The 19,665-nt window shown below is 29.4% G+C and overlaps 1 protein-coding gene across 6 annotated transcripts in view; it reads left to right on the top strand.

Moving 5' to 3' along the window:
• Nucleotides 1-17,571, top strand: part of LOC118197213 (echinoderm microtubule-associated protein-like 2) — a 210,916-nt gene extending 193,345 nt beyond the window's left edge. For all 6 annotated transcript variants that reach the window (XM_085818835.1, XM_085818834.1, XM_085818833.1 and 3 more), the window contains 5 exons: nt 1,912-2,009; nt 3,898-3,985; nt 7,646-7,741; nt 11,071-11,201; nt 13,912-17,571. In XM_085818835.1, the coding sequence (XP_085674961.1) occupies nt 1,912-2,009; nt 3,898-3,985; nt 7,646-7,741; nt 11,071-11,201; nt 13,912-14,037 (539 nt within the window). In that variant the 3' untranslated portion in view covers nt 14,038-17,571. The remainder of the gene's footprint in view (nt 1-1,911; nt 2,010-3,897; nt 3,986-7,645; nt 7,742-11,070; nt 11,202-13,911) is intronic.
• The last annotated feature ends 2,094 nt before the right edge of the window (nt 17,572-19,665 follow it).

Below are 19,665 nucleotides of genomic sequence, written 5' to 3'. Positions count from 1 at the left end.
TATACCTTTCAAAAATCATACACAGATGACATTTATTTATATATTATCTTTATTGGTCCAAAGGGGCTGTATCCCTGAAGGACTATTGTTTTTGTTTATTGATTTTGCATTGAATCACTATAAATGTCCATTTCACTTTTCAAACTGTTGCCACCAAATGTTAGAGTGCTGCATTATGTTTGAAGAAATTAAATAATGAAAAATCTGCATAAATGTTAGTATATTTCTCGCATTGTGATAAAACAGCTGTACATAGAGCCATTGAATTATGAACGACGTAATCCTCCTATGAATATGGGCATGGGGAAGACCAAATTTGAAATTTGGAATTTGTTTTATTACTGATTTCATATTTTGTAAAACTTTAACAAATTTTTGAGTAACAAACTCAATGATTTAAAAGCGAGCAATGGCAACACTGTATGGGGGGAAGAAACCTTTTTATCTCCATCGGGCGCGGAACTGTGTATCAGAAATTATAAAGATATTCTCATTTTAAAATTATTTTGCGACATTGCTACTGAAAGACAAAGAGTTCTAAAAGGAAGGAAAAAATTGAACAGCTGCATAAAACTGAAATAAGAAAAGTTTTGAAACATGTATGTGCATGGTGGTTATCTTTAGAAAAATCATATCATTCTATAATTCTCAATCAATGAAATTTGCTTCTTCCATTTTTTAAGGAAGCAGTAAATGTTTATGCAGTTAAAGTAAAAGGCTTTATTGAAAATTATAAAACACCTAAAGTAAATAGAGATTTAAAATACCTAAAGTAAATTTAGATTTACTACTTTCACTGCTGAAAATAGGTGTGAGAAAAATTAAGTTATTTTTGTATCTGTGAGCAATTTAATTGGCTGTTCTCAAAAGCGTAAAGCTCTCCCAAAATAAATAAAGTTCCCCTCCAAAAAAGTTACTCGTAAAGGTCCACACTTTCTGATTATTTAAGTTTATCTTGTAAAGAATGAATATTTGTGTTTTATCTTAACAAAGCTTTTTTGATTTTTTTTTTTTTTTTTTTTTTTTTTTTTTTGTATGCTCCATTTTGCCATTATTTGATGTTCCTAACACAATTTTATATGCAGAATTCCATTAATTCTTGCAATCAGTAATTGCTGATCTAGTTAAAGTATTTAATGATTAATGAAACTGATTAAAGTATTTTTCTGTTAAAAGGTACAGTAGAAGGGGTAGAGGGACAGTTCTATATTTCCCGTTCTACTGCGCCGATTGACGAAATTCAAATTGTATTTTTCATCTCTCAAAAGCACGACTTAGGATGTATACTAGATTTATATATATCACTATTTTAACATGGGTCTCACATGACACAAAATCTCACTTTTTCTGAAATACAATGGCAGTTTTTTTCCATATTTCGATTCTACGTCTCAGATTATGCCCAAATATTAAACTTTGTAAAAATTGGTGCAGAATTTACAGAGAAATTCAAAAATTTATCTTGCCGCAATTTTTTCAGTTTCTGCCAAGAATAATTTACTTGGCGAACATCTTAATTTGTGGCAACCTATTTTTCTTTCCTTTTTTTCATTGCAGACAAGCAGAAAAAAGTCACAGTTCATACTTTCAAATAATTTTAACAAAGTGCGTAAATCACATTTGGCAGTATTTTCGCAGTACTTAAAAAAAAAAAAAAAAAAGAATTAAATTAGAATAATCTGAGAAAATAAGTTTAAATGAAGTGCAGCAAAAAATGTGTATAATTTAATAGTCCATACTAGGAAATCATGTGGTGTCCACATCAGATTTTTTAAGGAAGTAAGAAGAAAAAATTCTTCTGACTATAATAAAAATCAATATCATAGCTATGCAATTTTTAATCATTCCATGAAGTGAAAATTACAGGTTTTTGTTTAAGTATCTTGTAAGATATTGTAATTCTTTTTTTAGATGGGCGATTTCTTGCCATTGGATCTCATGATAACTACATTTATGTTTATCAAGTAGATGATGAGTACAAGAAATATAACAGGATAGGTCGATGCATGGTATGCATATATCATATTTTCTCCAATAAAGTGTTTCTAGTATAAATATTTCAGAATTTTGTCTCTAGCTTATTTGTAGTGTAAGATTATTATTATTATTTTTTAAGACTGTGTGTTTAGAATACATCATAAATGGTTCTTCTGTTGCTTATCAGTTTAATTTCTTTATACATTTGAATGCAGTTGTACTTTTTAACTTATACAGATTGAAAAGTTTTAATTTATGTTTTGTATAAGTACAAAGTCCGAAATCCGGATGCCATTATCTGGAATGATCTAAAATCCAAACCTCAAAACCACCACCAACATTTTTTTTTTACGCATGCGCATTTAATTACCCCCTCCGCGCATAATAAAACATCTGGAGAGTCCTGATTCTTAACTTCACTTCGACACTAAATAAAATACCTTATTTGACACTTAATAAAATATCTTGTTATTGAAGAAAAGATCATTTTAGCATAAATTTGTACGATCAGTAATTTTGCTCCGTTGCTGCATATCTGCTTGGCACACATCTCAAACCGAAACATTCCACATAGATACATCATTGATCTGACACCAATCTGGTGAATCATTATTTATTATACTTTCCTTTCATCACTGCATCATTTTATCAGTACATGACAACTTGAGTAATGACTCATGTAGTGATGCCTAAGATATTTGTTTATGTTAGTACTTGAGTAATAAAGGAGTATAGTAACCTTTTATGTTGACATTACACTTGGTGATGATTACAGATTTAAGTTAAATGCGCTGAAAAATAATGATGAGGAAAATTTTCTTTCCATATGCTAATAATAGATTTTGTTGATGATACTCACAGACCCAAAGATTACATTTAGGGCTATTTGAATTAAGAATAACTTATTCACATAAACCCAGAACCAGCACCAGGGCTCATATGGCACACCAAGGCACAGAATTTAGGACCCACAGAGGCTGCATCAGGCAGTCAGATATCTAGCACCGGCCCTCATTAAGGCTAAAGCATATGTGGGAATTTATTTATTCAGAACTCTGATAAGCCTTAAGCATGTGCAAGAAATAGACATAAGTATAATAAATAACTAAGCTAATAGAATTCAGGCTTAATTGTCTTAGTGCACAATAGAAGCAAGATAAAATTTAATGGAACAACTTGTCTTTAGTTGCCAGGCTCATGATGCTTAGCCAAATATGTATAGTGAAGGATAGCTAAATTTGATGACGATAGCAGTTAATTTGAAAGGGTTTTGGGTATCACAAAACAAGGTGAAATTTTCCATTTAACGGATTTTGTAAAGAAATGTGGAGAAGCAGTAAAAAATGAAGATGATATAAAAGAAGTTTTTCATTGTGATGACTGTGGTTCTGAATCATCAATCAATTAATGAATGGTGAAATCTGTAGTATGGTTCTAGATCCAGAAATTACCGCTACCGTTAGTGAAGAGAGTGACAGAGAAATTACTGAAAACGAGAAAATTTCTATTGAAAAAGTTAGACGGATTTCTCGAAACAGCAGTTACAGAACTTCAACAATGTAACTAAAGAAGAGATTATATCTGTCTACAGAATTAAAGAGAAAGTATTAGCACAAAAAACGTAGCAGCTTAAACAACTTACATTGAAAGAAATGTTTAATAAGGTAAACAAACATTAAGCTTTTTTTTTTTTTGTAAATATTGATATCCTTTAGATTCTAAATACTTCATTATTTCATAAATCATGATTTCATATTTTTAATTTTATAATTTCTACATGCCATCTTACTAGATTTAAATTGATGATCTAATATCTAGAATCCAGAATCACCGAAGTCCCGACGAGTCCGGATTTCGGACTTTGTACTGTATTTGAATTTTATTTTTTGCCTTCTAACTCTAATTATTGTATGTTTTCAGGGTCATTCCAGTTTTATAACTCATCTTGATTGGTCTGAAGACAGTACATACCTTCAGACTAATTCTGGAGATTATGAACTCTTATATTGTGAGTTTTTAATTATTATTTTGATGAACTACTCTGTATGAATTTTATATACAGATTGGTCATAAAAAATCTTCCCTTATATGTGAATCCTCAGCAGCATATCTGCTCATCCAACCGAAATGAAATTTCAGATGCTGTTATTTGAAGGTATTTGCTTGAGATTGTGATGATTTAAAACAATAGAGTTTTCATATTTATGATTACAGTGAAAAAATTTGAAATTTTTGAATGGCAAGAGCTATGTTTTCCCTGTGAAAATTGTTCAATGAATTGAAAAACCATAAATGATATTGGGACAATAAATGTGTGATGAAGATTGCTGGTGTAAAACATTTGCAAAGATGAGCATTGCAGAGGACCATTGACAACTGAGAGAGGAGGCACGTTGACCGACTTTGCATAATTCACAGTGTTAGACAGTAGGAAGCACCAGTTGCAGGTATATAACAATGCTTGGTATTCAACAGTATAGCAGAATAATGTTATTCCAGCATTATTCTGCAATACTGTTGAATACCAAGCATTGGTAGATTTGCACCGTCGAAATGTCATTAATGATACTGTATGGATGTAAGATGGTGCCGTGTCACCACGTGTTCATTCTACATGTCACCATGTGTTCATTAAGTGCTGCAACAGCATTTTGGAAATAGAGTTATCTTCCATAACTTTGCAGTTTTTTGGCCACTGCGATCCTCCAATCTTTCTCTAGTGGATTCCTGGTTCTTGGATTATCTGAAACTTAAGGTGTACACTTCAAATCTACGATATTTTTTCAGAATTCAAAGGCCACAAAATGGGAAGTCGTATAGATTCCTCCTGTGATGTTACATTAATGATTGTTGTCAACGATCTTCCGCAAGCAATACATTATAATCTGCTGAAGTGGGCATGTTGAAAACTTGTTATTCAAAAAAAGTTTTTTTCCCATTTCTCCTCATGTTCTCTCATTGGTCCATTGCAATGCTCTTTGCAAATGTTTTATGCTGGCAATATTTATTATATGTCTATTGCTGCAATGGAAGATTTTTCATGACCAAACTGTGTATATTGATATATTCATGTACTTTAATTGTTTGATTGTTATGTATTTATGGAAAGAAAAATGTGACCTGTGACAAGTACTAATTAATTAATTCTTCATTTATATTATTGTAATTTATGCAGGATAACTGTTATCTTATTCCATCTATATTTTTATGTTAATTTAACAGTACTTTTTATAAGCAATAGAGGAAAATACAGTCATATTATATGCAGCTTTCATGTGAAAGAAAATCTAGTTTATTTTTTTAAGCCAAATTATTAAAAGTGTTCCTGTTTTCATGCATAAATATTTTATTAAGTTTTAAAGTTTGTCATCACTATTAATTAGTTATTTTATAGTGACTACAACTCAAAGTAGGTGTATTATTTTCGCTTAACACATGAAATACCGCCTGGTAAATCCATACTCATGTTCACACTTCAAAAACTGATGGATACGAAAAATGGAAAGCATCTAGAAGCAGACCTTGAGAATTTTTGCCTCTGCGGAAAACATAAGACTCTTAATTTATGTTTTATTACTGCATAGCTGATTTTCGGTATCTGTATCAAAGCTCAAAATATTTAAATAAATATATCTTTCAGATTTAACATCTTATACAATATGCAGACTGAGTAACTTAAAAGGAATAAACACTTTTTTAGTAATTTAAATTTGTATTTTATTAATTTTTAACAATGTGGCTAGTAATATTTGGTCATATAAAAAGTTTCTTTTTTTTTTTTTTTTTTTTTTTTGCCTGTAAATGGTGTTGATGCATATATATCCGGCAACACTCACCTGATTGTCTCAAACGAACCTGTGCTTAAAAGGTGACATTCAGATTCCATTATTTGTGAAGATAGTTTTCTAATTCATTGCTCATGTAAAATGTTATATTGATTTGAAAATGAGTGAAATATCTGAAGAATATACTATGTGATGCTTTTTTACTATAAAAAAGATTAAAATGCTGCAAACACACGTCAAAACATTTGTGAAGTGTATGGTGAGAAAGCACTGAGTGAACAAAGGACCTAGGCATGGTTTCCTGAATTCCGTTCCAGAAATTTCAATGTGCTAACCAGATGCACCTTGCTCTGGTCAGCCAGTCACTGAAAGTTGATGAAATTTTGCAACTGGTGGACCAAGATCGACACACAACTGTCAGGAAATTGGGGAGGGCACTAAACATCAACCATATGACAGTTTGGAATCATTTGAAAAAAGCAGACTACAAAAAGAAGCTTGACGTTTGGGTGCCACATGAATTAATGCAAAGAAATTTGATTTACTGAATTACCATCAGTGAAATGCTGCTGAAACGCAATGAAATCGAGCCGTTTTTAAAGAAATCATTACATGTGATGAAAAATGGGTGAAATACAAGAATATCAAACACAAGCGATCATTGTCAAAGCCTAGTGACTCTCCACAAATGACTTTAAAGCCTGGATTGTAGCCAAACAAGGTTATGTTGAGTGTTTGGTGGAACTGGAAAGGATTTGTCCATTGTGAGCTGCTGCAACCTGGTGAAACCATCAGTTCGGCCGTGTACTGTGCACAACTGGATTTTTTGAATGAAACAATTCAGAAAGAGTGACCAGAATTGGCCAACAGAAAGGGAGGTGTGTTCCATCATGACAGTGTTCAGCCATTCACATCTTTGATGACTCAGAACTAATTGACGGAACTTGGTTGGGAAATTCTGACTACCTTGTCTTTGCAAAACTCTCTTGATGGTAACAAATTGGCCTACCAAAACACTGCTGAAAACCACTTGGCCAAATTTTTTGATGATAAACCACAGAAGTTCTTTAGCAATGGAATTATGAAGCTACCCAAAAAATGGCAAAGGTCATAAATAATAGTAGTCAATATGTATTTGATTAAAATTGATTTTCAATAAAGACAATTTTTGTTAAAAAATGCATAAAAACACCACAGAGACTTTTTATATGGCCCAATATTTAATTTTTAGTATTTTTTAAAATACATTTAATGTGTAATATATTTAATACATAAATTTTTTGAATATTTATTGTAATTTATAATGCCATGTGTTATAGAACTGGCTCAAAACCATTCATTTTTAAAATTTTTGTTTTACATTTTTTTTTTAATATTTAAAATTTTTTTAAACATTTATTGAATAGTTTAATTTTTTTTATATATAGGCTGTGATCTGAAGTTTTCAGGTTGCGGTTATTCTCTTTTATATTGATATCAATTTTATAAAATGTTTGCATGAATGAAAAAATTCTATCTTACGTTACAGAAGTGAATACTTTTTATTCTTACAAAAAAGTATTTTATTCTTGTGCATTGCAAAGTTGACATCGCTTTTGATTTTCCAACAAGTGGACCTTTTGCACTGAAGGGGATCTATCAGAAACGCTGCAAAAAATGCTAATGCTAGATTTTTCATTTAGTCACATTATTTGCATCATATTTTAATTGAAACTGTATCATATTGTGTTATATATGTGCAATATTAACTAATATTAAGAATTTCAGTTTGTCATCAATATTTGTAAAAGTTGTCAAAAGGTGGAATATGTTGTGTTTACTTGATGATGTTTATTTTACATATTTTCATAGTCCTTGCTATACTTTTATTGTTTTCATTTCAGGGAATGCTGGTGTTTGTCGACAAGTTAGCAATATGTCTATTGCTCGAGATATTAAGTGGTATACACAGACATGCACGTTAGGTTTCAGTGTACTAGGTATATTTTTGTTTCTCCCCTCTATTTGTTATTATGAAAACTTACATAAAATGTTTGATAATAATTTTGGTTTTCTAAAACAAATCTTTGTAATCACCTCTTTTTTTTAATCAAAAAATTTATTTATGGCGCTAATGAATTTAATGAATTTTAATTTTTCATTTGGCGTTAAATGAAATACAGTACAAAGTCCGTAATCCAGACGTCCATTATTTGGAATGATCTATAATCCGGATCTCATTGCCATAAACTTACGCATGTGCGTAAGCGTCTATGCATGCACTTTTAATGCGTGCGTCCGTAACACATGTACATAAAGCCAGTAAAGCATTTACACATGCGCGCTTCCGATAGTGAAGAAAGTGACGGAGAGGTTATTGAAAACGAAAAAATTTCGATTGACAAGTTAGTGTGTATTCTCGACACAGCAATTACATTTGAGTATTTTGATTTGAACAGTGAAACTTTGTAACTGAACAAGAAATTAAGTCTGTTTATAGAAGAAAGAATTAAAGAGAAAGTATTAGCACAAAAAACGAAGCAACTTGAACAACTTACATTGAAAGAAATGTTTAATAAAGTAAACAAATAAATATTAAGCCTTTTTTTTTTTTTTTTTGTAAATTTTGATACCCTTTAGATCATAATTGCTGTTTATTTAATAAATTACGGTTTTATATTTTTAATTGCATAATTTTTGCATGCCATCTTACCAGATTTAAATTGATAATCTGAAAAAAACCCTAATCTGGAACCGCCAAAGTCCCAGCGAGTCCGGATTACGGACTTTGTACTGTACTGTAATTTTTTAAATATAATCTTTTATTGTTAATTACTTTGGAAAGTTTGATTAACATTACATATCTGTTGAAAATTCTAAAAGCCCATTTATTTATTATACATTAGCAAATCAATTGGACCATGCATTATCAGCAGTATGTCTTGCTTTTCCTAGTATGGATAGCATTTCCTAGTGACCAGTATGACTTTAATATTCCAGTATGACTTGCTTTTCTTTTGATTTTGAATTAGTGTTTTATGTTGATTGAATTTGGGAGGGGGGGATGTTAAAACTCTACTAGAACATCATTATCTGGTAAAGAAAATCTTTTTATATTTTATCAAACTTTGTTTTTTATAGTTTTTATAATTTTTCTAATGCAAGATTCAACACAGTTGAAAACTCCTGGAAATGAAAAATGATCAGAGAAATATAAATCTTTTTAAAAAGTTGTTGAAAATTTATACTTTAATCAAAATGTCAAAGAAATAAAAAAAGAGTACAGATTCATCCCCTCAAATAATGAAAAGTTATTTTAAATACTACCACACAAACAAAAATTAGCAATCTTAAAAGCAAGGAAAGAATTACTGTAAACTCTATATTTCTTACAGAAACTGTTTAACCTCTCACTATCTGATAATAATTTTATGAATCCATATTTTCCTTCCTCAACTGTTAGTGAGTTGAGTTCATTCTTATGTTTTAAAAATATAGCTTACCATTCAAGAATATGCAAAATCATTATGCTGTATAGTTGTACATTATGATAAGTGGTTGGGTTAATTGAACCCATTTTTCAATGTAGTGTAATTCTTGACTGTTCAGTTTTATCCTGAAACATTATGGGGATAATATTTGTTATGAGTGATGTGCTGCTATAAATATGTTATAAACTTAGATTTGCTTTAAATTTGTTAGAGTCAACAGTTTTTTATTTCCTTTTTTAAAATCTTTATCTGCTTTATGAATGGCTTATACATATATACCTATATATACATTTCTTTAATTTGCTTCATAATATTGTATTTTGTAGTAAATACATAAAATTGTTCAAATACTCATACTTAATTTGATAACTACAATGTTAATTTATTATGAATGGTCACTGAAAATCATGGGAAATCAAGGAAACTAAAAGTTGAATTTATCTGGCAAACATTAAATGGTTGCATTCTAACTTAAGTGAGAGAGAATTAAAATTACTTGTTAGATATGGTTGACTTTTGAAGGTAATCTTATTTATATGATTTGGAAAGGTATGAGAGAATGAAAGTTGTATTAGTTTTTATTTTCAAAATTGGTGATTAGAAGAATGAGTAGAAATTAAGAAGTATGTTTCTGCTGAGGATGAAATTGATTACTTAGTCTTGTGTTGTGAAAAATCTAATATATTCTGCAGCGGTACCTGAACTAAAATATGGAGGACAGTAACTTGTCACCACATGTATTTAGTTGATTACTGGAAAAGGAAATTTTTGCATTCCTCATTGCTCAGTGTTACAACACATCCAACTAGCAATTGGAAGATCTGTGGTTCAAATCCTAGAGAGGACACTACAAATATTCTACAAAGCTTTGTGGTTCAGAATTATCTTTGAGTATCAGTATCAGGTGCTTCAGATCTTTTATTAATAGAATCATTAACTTAACTATTAGAATAATGTCTTGCATTATGTCTAAATAATTTTTCTTTCAACTTAAAGCCATTTACAGAAACTAAAGTTTGCAGCTTTCACTGTTTCATTAAAAAAAAAAAAAAAAAAAAAAAAAAAAAAAAAAAAAAAAAAAACAAATACTCCCCTCCCCCCCAAAAAAAGAGAGAAACACAGGGAATTTATACATGAAATTCTATGCAATTAAAAAAGTGCTACATAAAAATATATAATTAAAATCTTTTCTTTAACAGCCGTATTCCTATGTTGAAAAAAATTATTGAAAAGCTTGTAGGACAAATTTTCTTTTTTTAAATATGAAAGGTTGTCATCTCCAAAATAACATCTATCAGAATATACAAACATCTTCAGTGCTGTTGTTGTGCCTGGAAATATTGACACAATGTCTCTTTCGCCATCGATTGTAGACTAGCCATCACATTATTTTGGATTATCTGAAAATATACATGCTGTAGAACCATTTTGATAAGACAGAACAACAAAGACCAAAAGTTATTTGCTAAGATGGTCATGGCATAACAGGACTTACTCTCTGACCAAAGAAATCTGTGTATAAATATCTTTTAAGTCCCCAGTAATATTTTACTGGAAAATATTTTCCAGTGTTATTTATAAAAGGGGGAAACCTCACACATAAATGAAATCATGTAATTTAATAGTCAGCTGTATGTGTGTTGAAACAATCATCATTAGGGAAAAGTTGCTGACTTCTCTGGATGTATTATTTCAATATTACTGAACATAAAAAGCTTACAGGTGAGAAATTTCATTCCATTCTAAAAGTATAACTTTATGATATATGTGTATGGTGAAAAACATTTAAGAAGAAATGATCATAATAATGTAGACTTGAATTTTATGTATATTTCCAGGGATATGGCCTGAAAATGCTGATGGCTCTGATGTTAATGCTTGTTCTCGAGCTCATAACCAAAAGATATTAGCTACTGGAGATGATTTTGGAAAAGTGAATTTATATAGCTATCCTGCCTGCCAACCAAAGGCAAGTAAAGGAAGGTTTCTGTTTGTAAAATTTTATCATATTAAATGAAGTGGCACTTTTTCCTTCCCCAAAACTGTCAATTATGGGAATTTCTCTTATCCATCAGAGACAGTCTGTGTTATTTTACAAGTTTCAGTTTGAAAATATTCTTCCTTAAAATTACAGCTTATTTACAAGCTTTATTGTAAGAGTATAGTGAAGTTCAAAAGTCCAAAATCTGCATGTTCAGTAACCAGAATAATCTAAAATGTGGACCCCCAAACCACAAGCAACCTTTTTTGAATAAAAACAATTCTTTGTATGCTTTACACATGCCCATTAGATATCTTCTTGTAATAAAATGTGGAGAATCCTGATTCTTAATTTCATTTGGCGCTAAATGAAATACCTCCCTATTGAAGAAGTAATCATTTATTCTTTATAATCAATAATTTGTGTTTGTAGCCAAATTTTTGCTTGACATACTTCCGAAGCCAAAGCATCATAGATTTTACACCTACTGAATAATTTATATCCCTGATACCAACTTTGCAAATCATTATTTACTATTTTTTAATTTCATCATGGAATGACCATCAACATTATTAACATATGGCAGCTTGAGAAATGACTAACGTAGTGATATATAAGCAATGTTTTTAATAACAAAATTAATGATCGAATACCAAAGAATATGGCAACATGTTGATTCTTAATGGTGATTACAGACTTCAGCTAACTGCACTGCAATGTGTTAAATGTGGTGATGAGGAGAAATTTAACAAAAATTTCTTTTCATATGCAAAAGATAGATTTTGTAAATTACACTCATAGGTCAAAAATAATCATAGGCTAAAAAATTACATCTATACTCATATATCATCTATACTCAGCCTGTTCCCATAGTTCAAAAAAAATACATCTAATGCTATTTAGTTAAGAATAACTGATTTGTTATTCAGATGGCCCAGAGCCAGTGTGAGAGCTGGTGCAGTAGAATTTAGTGGGGGGGGGGGGGTAAATATTTTTAGAACTGAGAGAAGCATTGAACAAAAAAATTAAGGGATGGCAAGATTTTTAGAATTTAGGAAAGGTATTTTAATGCAAAATTTTTAGAATTAAGGGAAGGTGCTTGCCAGCCGAATTTAGGACCTGCAGAGATTGCACCTAGCCGCAAAATGTCTAATGCTGGTCGTGGATAAGATGCATGGGAATTTATATATTTGGTACTCAGATGAGTCTTAAGCATGTGCAGGAAATAGGTGTAGGTATAATAAATAACTAATGTAATTCAGGCTTAATTTCTTCAGCTTATAATAGAAGCAAGACAAAATTTACCTGAATAACATGTTTTAAGTTGCCTATCTCATGATACACCACCAGTGGATCTTTAGGATAGTGTAAGCTAATCTTTAAGATGATAGCAGTGAGTTGGAAGTTTTTCAGATATCGCAAACAAAAAACAAAATTTTCCAGTTAATGGAGTTTGTGAAGAAATGGAGGAGAAGTAATAAATGAAGATGACATAACAGAAGTTTTTCACTGTGATGATCATGCCCCAATCATCAATTAAGTAACAGACGACAAAATCTCTAGTTTGGTTCTAAATAAGAAATATTGCTACCAAGAATGAAGAAATTGAGGGAAAGGTTATTGAGAAAAAATTTCGATTGACAGTTTAGTGGGATTTGTCATCAGAGCAATTACTGGACTTCTAATAATGCAATTTTATAACTGTACAAGGAATTATATCTGTTTATAAAATTAAAGCGAAACTAGTAGCACAAAAAATGAGGCAAATTAAGCTTACACTGAAAGAGATGTTTAAGAAAACAAACAAGTAAATATTGAGCTTTTTTTTTTTTTTTTTTTTTTTTGTAAATTTGTTTCTCTTAAGATCATAAATGCTTCATAATTTCATAAACTACTATTTCATATTTTGAATTTGTAATTTTTGCATGTCATCTTATTAGATTTTTAAAGTGGCATTCTAATATCCAAAAAAATCCCAAATTCAGAATCGCTGAAGTTTTGATGAGTCCAGATGTTGGACTTTGTACAGTATAAAATATTTGGTAGATAGCTCTGTAGGGCAACATACAATACCAGAAGCAGTTATGAATCATACTAATATGGTCCAGAATTTGAGTTTCCTGAATAAATTGATTGATTGTTTCTCCAGTTTTAAATCGTCTTGTATCCTTTTTGCCCATGTTAAGTTTTAATATATAAAACCATTTTTCTAGATATATGGAGATTTTTGGGATGGGAATACATAGATTATAATTTTTATTATTTTACTTTTAATAACATTGTAGTTTTTTCAATAAAAATGTAACTGAAGTATTTTACTCCTTACATTTCTTCTATGTGTAATTCTTCTTTTAGTACAACATGAGGAAGCAGTTTGAAACTGCCATTGTTTATATAAATTATTTAATGAGAAAACACTTTTCGCAAAACATGATTGCTTCTTTTTGTCTTAAAAAAGAAAATTTGCACATATATTCATTATGTCTTAAATTACAACATCAAAAGGGTGTCTTAATATAATCCGACATGATTTAGCTTGAAGAATTTGCTGAAAAAAGTTCATTAATATGTTTTTTTCTTGTATGTTTATTAAAATTACTGCTCATTAAGTTGTTAAACAGTTTATGATAATATCCTTATTTTCTGTTGAAATGCATGATTATGAATTAAAACTAATTATCCAATTTTATTTCTTTAGTCTCCTCACCATAGTTATGGTGGTCATAGCAGTCATGTAACAAATGTTGACTTCATTCCTGATGACACACGTCTAGTATCTCTTGGAGGCAGAGACTGTAGTATCATGCAGTGGGCATTAACTTGAAGAAATACAAAAGAAAAAGATAATGTATGAATTGAACTTATTATTTAAATAAAACTGCAAGACCTATCTTGACAATGTTGATGTTAAGGATATGAGTTTGAAATTATTATTATCTCAAAGACTGCAAGCAGTGAAAAGTAATAGGAAATTAAATTTTTAGCTTTGTGAAAATTAAGCATAGAAGGCGATTTTTTTTTTTTTAAATTCATCTGCATGTGTAGTTTGATTTCACATGAAGGCTAAGCAATAAGGCTACTCACTTTAAAATAATATGTATAAAGTAATTTTTGCTTGCAACATAAACATTATATAATGTATATTGTGTTCCCTTTGGAGTATTTTTGAAGTTCTAATCTCTAAAGCTGTTGAATAATGAACTTAAATGTAATGTATATTTAAAAATATTATGGTCTGAATTCATAATTTAAATCATTATTTTAATTTTTGCTGTTTTAACTTAATACTTCTGAAGTTTACTGAAAATCCAATAGGTGTATATATTTTATACATCAAGATAGATTAATGTTGAAATGTCTTGTTCAGATACCGTAAATTATTACACTATTAAAAATTATATTTCCTGTTTGCATTATCTGTGACCATTCAATGTTAAATATTTAAAAACGAAGTATCTATATTTTTGCTTAAAAATCAAAAATTTGTACCTGCAATATTTGACATGTTTTGTACTGCTGTAATTTTAATACTTCAACAAAGAAACAGAATTCTTTTTTGTGTTTAAAATTACATTTTGCAACCTTTATTTTATTTGTGGCTAACTATGTAAAAAATATATAAGCAATGTGCTTCACTTTTGTCAACTGCCATGTTTTTACTGACAGCTATACAGTCCTTTGTTTACTATTTATATACATGTTAAATATAAATTTCACTGTGAATTATAAAATGTGCCTTTTACTGATAAAATTTCTGCAGAGTGCAATGTTTAGAATGACATATATCTAAGCATATATATGCAATGTTGGAATGCATTTAAAAATATATTGGGTATATTGTTGGAGAATGGTTATTTTGTTAATTATTACATAGAAACCATACATTTAATTAAATTTGATATTTATATTTATGATTTTTAAGTAGAAGTATTGAGTAATGCCTTTCTTGTGAGTTAATTTCTTAAAATTTTAAAACTAGGTTGGGTTATTGGAATGTTTTCCAAGTATATGTTGGACCCTTAAGCTTCGTTCAGACGGGGGCATAAAGGGCACAAGTGGTTAAAGCCGAGCTCCGTTGCCAAGGCAACCAGTCTGTGCTATGTCACAAAATCTGGTTTAGGGCTCGTGGAATAGGGTTCAAAGTTTTCAACTTTACGCCGAATTTGGGATAAGCGTTGACCAATCAGAGCGAAGCTAAAACAAAGCGGCGTTCTACAGAAGATTTCGCTGTCACAAAACAAGCAGAGCGAACGCGGGAAATCAATCGAACAGGAGAACAGCACGAGAAAGTTGTAGACACATCCGCATATTTAGCTTCTCTCATTGGTCACAGCTTACACCCCGTTCTCGCAAATGTGAACGGAATTCCCGTATTTTATGCCCTTATGACTACGCCTTATGCCGCTGTCTGAACGTAGCCTTATAAAAAAGTCATTGTGCAAAGTGTATTGATTTGAGCTCTGTATATAAATGATTATTGATATTTTATGTTTTAAATATTGATCAAAATTAGCAGTATATTTTACCTTTTCAGATAGATTATTGTCATTTTTTGCACTAATTAAATGTAATTAGTGTAATTATATGTAATTAAACACAGCTATTGTGTTTGCTAATGAGTAATTGTAGCAGTGGTAATAATCAACCATTTTTATCATTACATAAGGTAACCTTGTTTAATGATTTATAGTGAGCGTTATGAATTACAGTATGCAAAGTAATATTCACATATATATCTCCTAGCATGTGCATATATTTAGGTTTCATGCAGTGTTTAATTTTAGTCAGCTCAGCAATATTAATATATTCAGTAATTGTTTACTTGTATATTTACCAAATGTTTTAAGAAACTAATAATTATGCTAGTTTTTTGAAAAAATTAGTGGAATTCTATAGCAATCTTTTAACTCTAAATGATAAAGAAAGGTAAATTGTTTTTAAATTATATTATGCATGTCTGTGTGTGTTTGAAATAAATATTTTTTAATCTTTATTATGAGAAATTAAAGATGTTTCCTAGAAAAATTTTGAGTATGAAGTATAGTTTTTGAAAATGTGATTCAAAAATTAAGCTTTTTGATATGAATTTTAATTAAATTTAAAATGGAATAAAATTGATAATACATGATAAAAATTTGTGTTAATTTAAATTTTATTTACTTCAAAGAGACTAAAATTATTTGGACGATGGGAACTAGAATATTTTTCATATTTTGAATTCATTAAGGAGGTCCTGCCTTTTGTGCCCAGATTTATTTTAAAAGCAACTGATTTGGTTGTCATATTTGGAAAGTCACTGCAATGGTATAGCATTTATGGCAATGAAAGCTAGCTTTTTCTAATGCATCATATTCTTAATACCAAAAATTAATTTTAGCTAATGTCTTTCCTAATGCATTATATATTTCTGTCTTTAAAATACAGTATTAAATAAATGTATAAATAAAGTTTGAATGGAAGAATTTTTAAAGTATTAACAATGGAAGCATTTTAATTCTCAGTAAAATAAAGAAGATAGCATCTTTCTGGGAAGGACATAGTAAAACAGAGTGAGTACTGGCTTCAGGTATTTGTCTATTTTTCTGCAGGGAAATTCCTTTAAGATACACAAGAATCATGAAGGCAAATGTTACAATACTGTTTCATCTTTACTCGAAAAGTTAAAGAATATGATAAATGCTTCATTGATCATCAGACTTATTAATGTAGCTAACTGAAAAAACTGAAATTGGCAGCTAGTTTGAGACTTACTCGCAGTACATACCTTGGTTAATTTAAAGTTATATTATATTAGAGTTACATTTTATACCAATTAGAAATTTTATATTTCCATAATCTTTACAATGAATTTTCTGATATTTTTGTATAACATGTGTAATTAAAATTTTTATTACTTGTTAATATTTTTTTCCTTCTTTAATCTGTGTATTTGTTTTCCACCTTTTTGAAAGCTGAAATACAAAAAGTATATCAACTCTGAATAATGCCAAACCAGAACTTTTCTTAGTTTTTATATAACCTGTTGTTTGAAGCTGTATTTTTCTTATACAAGTATTGTAAATGTGAGTTTGTACATATAAAATAAAGAATTGTGTAGAAGATAAGAATGTGATAAAAGTTTATTTTGTTCTCAGTTTTTGTGATACAGTTAATTAAATGGTTTTATGGATGTTTGAGTGTTTCCAATACTAGAATTGATTGGCTGTAGATTATTTTTACTGATTATTCTGTATTTAGAATTAATATTGCTAGAATTTTGCACATCTTGTGAATAAAAGCAGCTGTCTGTTCCTTTCATATGTAAAATTTTTGTATATAGAAATTTAAAGTTTATGTAAAATACAGTTTATTGAACTCAGTTGTGTGCTATCTCATTTATTACATCATCTATTCTTCTTGGGAGGAATATTTTAATGTATATAAATACAACAGAACTCAAAAAATATCTGGATTAACTGGGACCACACTTTATTTGGATATTTGAAAAAACTGAGATAATTGGGTTGCTTTTTTTCCCAGCATGCCAAATATGTATTTATTGGAAAATTGTGTTTTATTTCAATATTTCAGCATCATACAGTTAAAAAATAAAGAGATTTTGTTTCTGGGGAAGGAAAGACATTAATACATTTTTCAACAAAATAAAAAGAATTGATTTTTGTTTGGCCCTGCGCTACATTTTTTTAACTTTCCAAAAATTGAATTATTATTATTATTATTATTATTATTATTATTATTATTATTATTATTATTATTTTTTGGTTTTGTCTTGACAGATAATACATTTTTACTTCAAATAAAACAGTGAAATTAACTTTTTTCTGATTTTATTGCATTAAAAAGGATTTTTTTTAAACTTGTTAATGAAATAAGAAATATATTTCTGTTCGACTAAAATTAAATTGACACATTAGTTTTATGGATGTAAAGTATGAAAATTAATATGTTATTATTATTATTAAATGAAAAATCATAAACAAATTAGGAACAAACTCAATTTTATTTAGAAAAAACGAGCAGTCTTCATAATTAGAGCTTTGAATACAGAAATAATTGAAATCCTCATATATTATATATGGGTATAATGTATATATATTTTTTGGGTGCATACATTAAGAAATTTTTTAGTCATAAAAATGGAGGCCTATAATTATAAATAAGAGTTTTTTTTTTTTTAAAAAAGGGATAAAAATGAAATATTTTCATAGTTTAAAATGTATGTATAGTGTCCCCTTGATAATGCTGGGGAAGCAGATCATGGATAAATGCAAAACAAGATAATCTAAACTACCACTTTTTATGCATATCGTGTGCATTTTTGTATTTATCTCTTATTAAAAATATCTACTTTGTTTTTGAAAATGATTAAATATTTGTTCCGTTGCATATTCTTTAAAGTGCTATTTTATCATTGTATTTGAATCTCCACTGCTCAACGGAGTCCAGTAGACTTTCAGCAGAAGTTATTGTTGTTTCAGAATCAATGTAATATTTAAGTGTACTTGTATTTTTAAGTATCACTGTCTGTCTCTTCTATTCTTGTAACATTTGAAATGATAACTGCAACACTCAAGGAATGAAATTTAAGCTCAGCTGAATCGCAATTGAATCACTCCTCAATGTTTTTCTGATTGACATTTTTGAAGAATTGAAGAATTTTACATTTTCAGTTTTTTGCCATACAACTTAAATTATTTCCTCGCCAACTTCATAATTAGATAGCTGCATCACTCAAGTAGATAAATCTTAGATTTCTATATTAGAAAGAATCTTATTTTCATGATGAAACTAATTTTATTGGTTTTACTTTCTACCAAAGCTTTCTCTGTATATAGGATAAAATAAAATTAGTCAAAGATGCCTTTTACTCTGCTCTGTCAGAATGAATTGTACGAGGTAATTGTTAAAGCTAAACCTAAAAATGCTATTCAGCAGTATTTTAGAGCATTCTCGTCCTTGCTTGTGTGTTTTTACACACTCTCGTGCATAGCAATGAATGTGCCTGCCAAGCCCGAATAATTCACTCCAGGGGTATAACCGAGAGTACACTGGGCTTATAATGGGTGAAATTTTAAAAATAGCTATACAGCAATTTGAGATTTTGCTGTAGAAAATTATATTACAGTATTGAAGTAACCTGGCATGCAAAGCATATTATTTAAATGTAATAATTAATTGCATATGGGGGATTAAGAGTTCCTCCCTCAAAAAATGGACCTAATTTCTTTTCAAAAGCTGAATTACAACTAAGGAGAAATTTAACATATGAAAAATTGTTATTTGAGAAAGGCTTTGAAATGTAAATATGTGATAATTAAATAATAGGGAAAAAGCTATGAAATGACAACGAGATTTAAATTCATGAAGGAAATTATTTTTGCAATACAATTCATATGATAAAGACATTTATTTGTGATCTGGAAACACATAATTACACAATATGAGATTTATT

Source organism: Stegodyphus dumicola, chromosome 6 (genome assembly GCF_044657685.1).
Source record: "Stegodyphus dumicola isolate Sdum_Otavi_A_Nest chromosome 6, ASM4465768v1".
In the NCBI taxonomy this organism is placed as follows: domain Eukaryota; kingdom Metazoa; phylum Arthropoda; class Arachnida; order Araneae; family Eresidae; genus Stegodyphus; species Stegodyphus dumicola.
The sequence above is the reverse complement of the archived record's forward strand: the minus strand, read 5'-3'. Positions and strand labels throughout refer to the sequence as shown.